This window comes from Cryptomeria japonica, chromosome 6 (assembly GCF_030272615.1).
Source record: "Cryptomeria japonica chromosome 6, Sugi_1.0, whole genome shotgun sequence".
NCBI classification, from domain to species: Eukaryota; Viridiplantae; Streptophyta; class Pinopsida; order Cupressales; family Cupressaceae; genus Cryptomeria; species Cryptomeria japonica.
The window spans coordinates 227807127-227815520 of record NC_081410.1 but is presented as its reverse complement, the minus strand read 5'-3'; the positions used below and the strand labels follow the sequence as shown (position 1 = coordinate 227815520).

The 8394-nt window shown below is 33.9% G+C and overlaps 1 protein-coding gene across 3 annotated transcripts in view; it reads left to right on the top strand.

Annotated features, from left to right (window-relative positions):
* The first annotated feature begins 266 nt into the window (after window positions 1-266).
* Window positions 267-8394, top strand: part of LOC131071454 (2-oxoglutarate-Fe(II) type oxidoreductase hxnY) — a 119584-nt gene continuing 111456 nt past the window's right edge. For 2 of the 3 annotated variants that reach the window (XM_058007300.2, XM_058007299.2), the window contains exons 1-3: window positions 270-1059; window positions 1190-1385; window positions 1566-1664. In XM_058007300.2, the coding sequence (XP_057863283.2) occupies window positions 979-1059; window positions 1190-1385; window positions 1566-1664 (376 nt within the window). In that variant the 5' untranslated portion in view covers window positions 270-978. Of the gene's footprint in view, window positions 1060-1189; window positions 1386-1565; window positions 1665-8394 lie in introns of all 3 variants that reach the window. The other variant, XM_058007298.2, reaches the window with a different exon arrangement.

Here is an 8394-nt window from a genome sequence, read left to right as displayed (position 1 = left end):
AATTAAATGATATTTAAAATATTTTTTTAATAAATAAACCTAACCTACTTTATTTTAAAAAATTAATATAAAAGATATGAGAAATATGATTCCCATCTATTTACTTAAATCACACATCTAATAAAAAATAAACATGACATCTTTTATATAAATATTTTAATTAATTAAAATATTACTTAAACATATAAATATTAAATTGGCACGATTCTTATAATTTACTATGGAATTACACCTCAAAATACAAAGTGCTATAGGCAGTATACCTACTATTCACTATTAAATGAGACTGAAAGTTGGCAAGTCAGAAACCCTAAGAAAGATCTTCAATCTGCAGCTCATTATTGAAAAGATTTTCCAGCTGTCTGATCTTCCAGTACTACGATGCATGAGATTTGATTAGTGTGTGCTGCCATTAAAGACAACTGGCCTTGTCTTGTTCCTCGTCATACTCTTCACCCGCTGTATTTTTTTTATCAGAGCATAAACATCACCAGTCATTCACGCCTCCTTATTTTTGCTGCGAGACGATTTTCTGTTTCCAAGGTATCTTTTTTTTACTATCGATTCGTCGGGACTCGCAAGTTTTGGTCGCTAGTCGGCATCTATGCTGATTAGGCATGCTCCTGGTTTTAGCTACAAGGGGTCCACTTCTGTACATTTTCTGGTTTTTTTGGGGGAAATTTCCTTCTGGCGAGAAATTCATGTGTTATTTGCACTGATAATAGAGGATTTCGCTGGAGTATTGACAAATCAGGAAACATTTATGTGTTATTTGCACTGGTATTGGAGGATTTTGCTGGAGTATAAAGAAATCAGGAGAAATTTATGTCATAGATGCACTGACAACGGAGGATTTCGCTCGAGTATTAACAAATCAGGAAAAATATATGTGTAATTTGCACTTGTAATGGAGGATTTCGTTGGATTGTAAAGAAATCAGGAGAAATTTGGAGGGAAGAGAAGGTGAAGGAAACAAATATGTCATCCGTAGATTGTCCACTTGCCTGCATCGACCTCTCAAATCCCGATCGACAAGCAATTGCTGTACAAATTCGCAAGGTACGCTTAAATCTCCGTGAGCTTTTATTTTATTTTTAAAAAAAAATTTCATGTCAGGATTGCATCCGCTTTAATTTTAGGGGTTTGAAGCAAAAATTGTCTGTGTAATCATGAATTAATTGAAATTTAGGCCTGCATCGACTGCGGATTTTTTTATGTGATCAATCATGGAGTCGAACAAAAGTTGTTTGATCAAGTATTCGAACAGAGTCGGCATTTCTTTGCGCTTCCGCAGGAAGAGAAGATAAAACTTGTGTTGAATGAAAGTCATCGAGGTTATACTCCGTATCAGGCTGAAGCGCTTAACCCATCCGTGCAGTCTCAAGGTCAGAAATTTTCTCTTAGGTTTTGAAAAATTATCTGTTGGCAATGTGTAATCTCAATTATTATTATTTTTTATTGGAAAAATACAAAGATAACAATAGGACAGTCAATAGACTGTCAGTTGAAAACTAAACAGCAGAAAACTAAAGACAGCGTGTCGGTTTTAATTTTGGTTTTCGCAGGGGATTGGAAGGAAAGCTTCTATATTGGTCCCCAATTTTCAGAAACGAGTGGCGACCAGAAAAACAGATTTTACGGGCCAAACCAGTGGCCCTCAAACGGTATGAGTCAATTGTATTTTTATTTTTACAAGTACAAATTTCATTTCTTTTTTTTTTTTAAATAGAAAGTATTTAGTATTTTTTTTTTTTGGTATATTTTTGGTTTCGTGTACTTAATTTTAATGAATGATGATAATGTAGAGGAAACTTGAATTTGTGGAATAATAGTTAAAATGTGACTATAATGATTTTACAATAATTGTTGATTCAACTTAAATTAGAAATTTAACAATTATTTTAGAGTTAAAATTGGAAAATTAAAGTCTAGAGATATTCTACAATGATAGCAAGTGGTGCAAGTGGTGGAGTGCAATGACATGTTTATGTCAACAAAAAGACTTATCTTTATCTGAAAACTAACTATCATTTACAAACAAAAATATTAATATTGAATAAAAAGTGGCACATTAAATAATTATATACTTCTTTATAATTTTTTTTTTCTAGGCTTTCTTACTACACTTTAGAAGGAGAATGATGATGATTATAATTAAGTTTATGCTGATTTTTGTTCTATGTACAAAAAATTATAGAAGAACAAACGTACATTAATTTTTGAAATTGAATTACAATTTTAGATAGATGTAGAAATATTAATTTATTATTTAAATTTTTTTATGTCTCCATATGTGTATTAAATACAATAAATGTAAACAAAAATAAAATAACTTTTAAGTAAATAAAATATCGAGATCTCTTGCCCTTTTTTACATAGATGTATTTTATATAGCTATTATAGTTACTCATACATAATTTGAAAATTTAAATGCAATATTTAGCTCAGGTTTCAATAATATAATGTGTTGTTAAAAATTGATTCACCAATATGTTAAAAATTAAGGCCTTCTTTAGATGATCATTTCAAAACATGTAAATTCATTATACTTTGTGCTCATTTAAACATGTAAATGTGGAATTAAACTCAACCTCAATGGAAGTGAACTAGGGTGTGGAATTACACTTGTACCCACAAAAATGAGTTAGCCTAAAATTTGGTTATTGTGATTATGGAAAATGGTTTAGATACATACATTGATTGGGAAATTGTTAAGCAAGGATTATGTTCTCTTTAGTCAAGCTCGTAGTTGGAGTGATTTAATAACTCTCGAACAACAATTGAAGACAAGAGGTGTGGAGTATATCTAGGATGTCAATGTTTAAGCAAATGATGGAGTTATAATGCTATATGATGCTACTATGATATTCTCGTAATAATCCTAGCTCCATATTAGAGTTATTCTTTAATACGCTAGTCTAGTGTGTAATTTGAAACAAGTTTTTCTTAAGTCTACTCCTAATGCCTAATATGTAGTGTGGAAACATGACCCAACTATCTCCGTCCAGAATGTGGTTGAAAATCGTTCCCTAGCTATTGCTACTGTTAAACCCGATACAAGCCCTCCTCGGCTACCTGAAATTGACTCTTGCAGTAAGAAAAACAAAAAGCGCCCTCTTGAGGATGTTAGAACCCCTAAGAAAGTTAGAATCTAGGAGATTGATTCCGATATGGAAATTACTAATGAGGCCAACACCCCCCGCCGTTATGTGAGATTGGCCTCCAAATCCCTTGAAAAATCGCTAAGAGACCCCTCTTCTCATGAAACTGGGAATTCCATCCCCTCTGAGAATGTGGCCCTGTTTCAGTCTACCTTGACCCCCCACTCTGTTAGCTCCACCCATGCCTCTGAAAGCCCTAAAAATTCTATGAGTTCAGAGGCCGGCCCCAAATCCCATACCAATTCTCCCTCCCCGACTCTCAGGTTCGAGAAGATGATGGTGGTGGAGGAAGTGAGCAGCATAAATGAGGAAGAAGACAACAACCTGGTAGAGTTGGGTAAGAAAGTGGAGGGTTTGTTTGATAATGTGCAGGAAATCACCAATAGAATGGAGGCAATGGAAAACAAGCTGCACGACGTCTCCAGGTTTGCTTTGAATGTGATGCGCTGCTCGGCAACCACTCTGTGTCTCCTGCAGGAAAGTTCTACCAAAGGGAAAAGCAAGGAAGATGACGACTACAGGGCCCTTTTCAAATTCCTTACCAAGGAATGGGCTAGGAAGCTCCTCCCCAAGAGGAGCCATGGAAAAAAGAAATAGTCTGTTTCTATGTCTCAGATGTCTGGTTTTTTGTTCGGTCCTAGTAGCCTCTGGGCTGATAGTTTTAATTTCTGTTTATATTTGAACTTATCTACCTATTGCCCTGCGTGGCAAATGTTTAAAATGTTTATTAAGACTTTTATATATCTGTTGAACTTACGTAGAATGATCATAGTTTTTGATAGAGAAAAGTAAGAGGGCTGTAATTTTGCTGATGTTCTGTTGACAGTTGGCTTGCCACTGTTTCTTTGTTCTATTCTTGGGTCAACCCCCTTGTCTTAGTTGCTTTTAATATAAAAAACATGACCCAAAATAAGAAATTTAAATTTAGACATTTGTGCTAAACATATGTTGTCATTGATGTCAAAGGTATGTCAGAGGAGTCCATTTGGTGTAAAATGAGCGTATTGTGGAGTTGTATCAATGTGTATTGAAAGTAATATGAAAGTATCCACGGTATGTTACCAAGGTTTGTTCCTTAGATAGTGTGTTTATACTCTAAACTTGTTGTGTTCCACATTTTACTGCACTTGAGACTTATGACCTATTGTTTGAAGGGAGTGTATGTCTACACATGTTAGGTTAGATTCTAGAGGTTCTCGAATTGAGCTTCAACAAGTAGAAAGTTAGAAGTGACAGAGTGGTCACTGTGCTAGTTGGCTGACTAGGTTGATGTTTGGATTTGATGTGCTAGAGGCATGTAACCTGTGCTCATTAGAGATAGTGTCTGGATGAATGTTGGGACCAAATAAGTCTATATTCAATAATACATAGTGTATTCTTTCTTGTGGAGTAATGCGTGGCTTTGTAGACCTAGCCTATTACATGTTTGGTTAACCTGGTTATTATTGTGTTTGACTTGTAGATGCATTAATCTTGTTCTAGGCTGACATGTGAATGTAATAATCATTGTAACACATATAAATGGTTGATCTAGGCTCATTCCTAGTGTGTCCATTGTTGTTATATTTGAAAGTGTAATGATTGATGTGTAGTAGTTGGGTGATGCTATGTAAGTTGTATCTCAATCTTTGTGTGTGGTTTCGATTGAAGATCATATGCACTATGTGGGAGGGTTTTGAAGTTTGTTCAGATCAAAATCAAGTTGTGTATTCAGTCTTGAAGGTATGCAATCGATATTTCTTGTAAATTTGGTAGGATTGGCGTCTCACTTGCTAAGTTGGTGCTCAAAGCTTGGAGTGGGGGATTGGTTTCTCCTATAAGTTGGTGATTGCAAATGTAATTGGGGATTGGTGTCTGATAGGTTGGTGCCTACTTCATATTGTAAATTCCTTAATGTATTGGACTACTTTGTGAGGTTGGATTTGGGCAATACATCCAAGTAGCTATTTTCACTATGGTTTTTTCATTTTAGTTTGCATGCAAATTTGATGTTCATCATGTGGACGCGTGGTTGTGTATTGACTAATTGATTTATCATTAAGGAAACAGAGTACTTGTTGCTTTGATGTTTTGGGATTCATGCTTAAAGAAGTTATTATGATAACTAATGTTTAATCAATTTGAGATTAGCATGTTTGATTCACACACCCCCTCTTAGTATATTGTGTGCCCTTCAATTTGGAGTTAAGATTTGCACTCACATAATGAAATGGGTCAACTTTACATTTGTAGATAGGAACTAAGTTGATGAACAACAAACATACAAAGTTAAATCTAGATCCTAGGGATGAGTGATGTTAAGGATAGGTTGGGATAATGTTATTCGTCATCTTCCATGCAAAACACATTATATTTTATACTAGTTAATGCATGCACCTAGTTGTTGTGGGCTAAACACATAAATAAATGAGCATGGGTCAACAATATTCACCATAACATTTTTCCCTTGCTTTGCCTTGCAAGAAAACTACTATGAGAATATATCTTAAAGTAAATTAAGTGAACAATATGGAAATTAAATATTTTTCAAACACTTAAATAATATTAATATACTCGAATAATAGATATAAATTATAATTCTTGAATTCACCTAGTGCTTCATTTGAAACTTGCAAAAACAAAAAAAAGTGCAACGAGTCACACATGCCACACATTTAAATAGACTAGCTATAACTTGCTTTAAAAACTTTTAAAAAATAGTAAAAGTAAAGAGAAGGTAAGAGACTCTTTCTAAGTGAAAAAGTAGTAGGGTTATAACTAAGGAAAAACATGAAAGGGCTTTGGCTAAATAAAAAAGCGACTCTAACTACATAGAATGAGGCACTAAAGAACTTCAACTATTTATTAAAAAAAAATCTAAAAATATTTTAGTGCGAGCACCAAAATATAGGATTAAAAGCACTAGGAAACAACAAAAAATACAAATCCCATCCTATGTTAAGAACTATACATTGTATTAGAGCTAAAAGTGTGCAAAAATGACAAGAAAATCAAGCTCACCATAAAAAACCTTTGACAACCATTAGTGAAGTGATTGTTGATTGTTGGAGTAAAGTGTGGGTGCCCAATCCTACAACATTATTTTCTACATCCAAAAATATTCCTTGAAATAACTTGGGGATTTGTTTGATTTATATATTTGATGATGATAAATGGATAGTTGAAATCGGTTTAGGATGGAGGACTATGATTTTATGAGAGGATATTTTGAATTTGAACTTGGGAGGAGAAAGGATTAAATTCTAGTGGTTGGAAGATGGAGGGCTATAATTGACTTGATACATTGATGACTAGGATTGAATGCTAGTTTAAAGTTTGGATTGAAGGTAGTTGGAGATGTGTGACTAAGATTAGGTTAATTGATTTGATGGATATGTATGAATGTTAGTTTGACTTTGGATTGGTGATTTTAATTTTTTTTGAAATTGTGGATATGACATGATTGTCCCATTGGTGAGGGATTAGAATAGGATTTGGGGATTTAGGATAATTAATTAAACAATTAGATATCTGAATCAATCAAGTGAAATGGATGTAGGATGTTAGTTTAATAAATTAATGTGTAGATGGAGGGAGTGTTAGAAAATAAGTCTTAAAAATTTATAATTATTATTTTTAAGTAAAAGGCCGAGGTATATATATATATATATATATAAGAAAGAAAAGTAAATACAATAGAAAGTATGAGAAGCCAAGAGGGCAGAAAATTCATCCTCAGAAAGAGGAGAAAATCCAAAAGCAAATTCCATATAAGGAATTTATACAGAGCCATTATAGAGTTAGATCCTTAGCATTATCCAATTACAAATATCATATGAGACCCATAACATTATCAGTTTACATATAACATATGAGATTAATTGAGTAAGGATTTTTGACAAAAAACCAAGAAGAAATATGAGATTTAGCATACCATCTGGACAACACAACTATCTCCTAGTTGAGAAAACACATTCTGAGCCATGACAATCTGAACCCCACTGCATAATCAGGATGAAAATGAGAATTGGTGAACCTATTGAACCACCCAACTAAAAGCTAGTCTACATACAATGTTGAGCCTTAACCATCTAATCAATACTGCAAAAACAAAGGAGGATAGAGATTTCTTGCCGAACTCTAATGTCATTGCGACAAGGGACATCTGTCGATAAGACCACTCCAAATGACAAGAATGTGGTCATAACTAGCCTAGTATTGACACGAGTCTTAATTAATTAAATAAGTATAAATTAATTATTTAATTATCATTGAGATGACAAGAATGTGGTTATAACTAGCCTAGTATGGTGTTGAAAGTGGTAGAGTTAGATGTGTTGTTAGGACACGGTTAATTTTAGGTATCTACATTTTGTCCATCCTTAAGGAGGAATTATTGCTAGAAGAAGAAATGTCATTGAAAATAGGATAAGTATAGATGATTTGTGGGATGGAATTAGGGGGGTGCCCTTGTCAGTTTGAAGGAATGATGTTAGAAGGTGGGTTAGGGATGCTCTCTCAGGAGAGAAAGTAGGTGTACATGACACAAGTGGTATCTTGAAAGGAGAACTAGTTCTAAAGGGACGAGGAGTGGATGAGAGGTGTTGAAGAGATAGAAATGGGCGGGGAGATGGGTAAATATATGAGGATTGCAATTAAACAATATTAGTAAAAGATGAAAATGAGTTGAAGTGGATAAGATGAAGGATAGGATGACACATGGATGATGAAGAACTAATGTGATGGAATTTGGATGTAGGTATATGCTAATAGAAGGTCGATAGTCAATGTTTTATGTAGCACTTGATATTATGCAACAATGTATTATAACTAGGGTGGTGATGTGTCAAGTGTGTGAGGGATTCATATCCAAGTAGGCATATGGCTTGACACACCATGATATGGAAGATCATGATGATGTTGGTCATGATGTGCCTATTATGAAACAACTTGTACAATTGAAAATATAATATGAAGTATGATTTGAATACTTGATAATAATATGCCACTTTGATGGGCAACCTCCTAATCCACTTCGAGGGGGATACCTCCAAAAGTCTTCAATAAGAAGACAATAATCAACACGATGATAATAATTAACCACTAACTCTTATATATGGTTAAATATACTTTGGTTTCCATCTATTCCAACTTAGATACTTAACTTTAATCCCTAGGATTACCTAAATACCTTATATACGATTATAATAATGATTATGTAACTTATTTAAAAGACAAGGTAGCCACAAGCCGA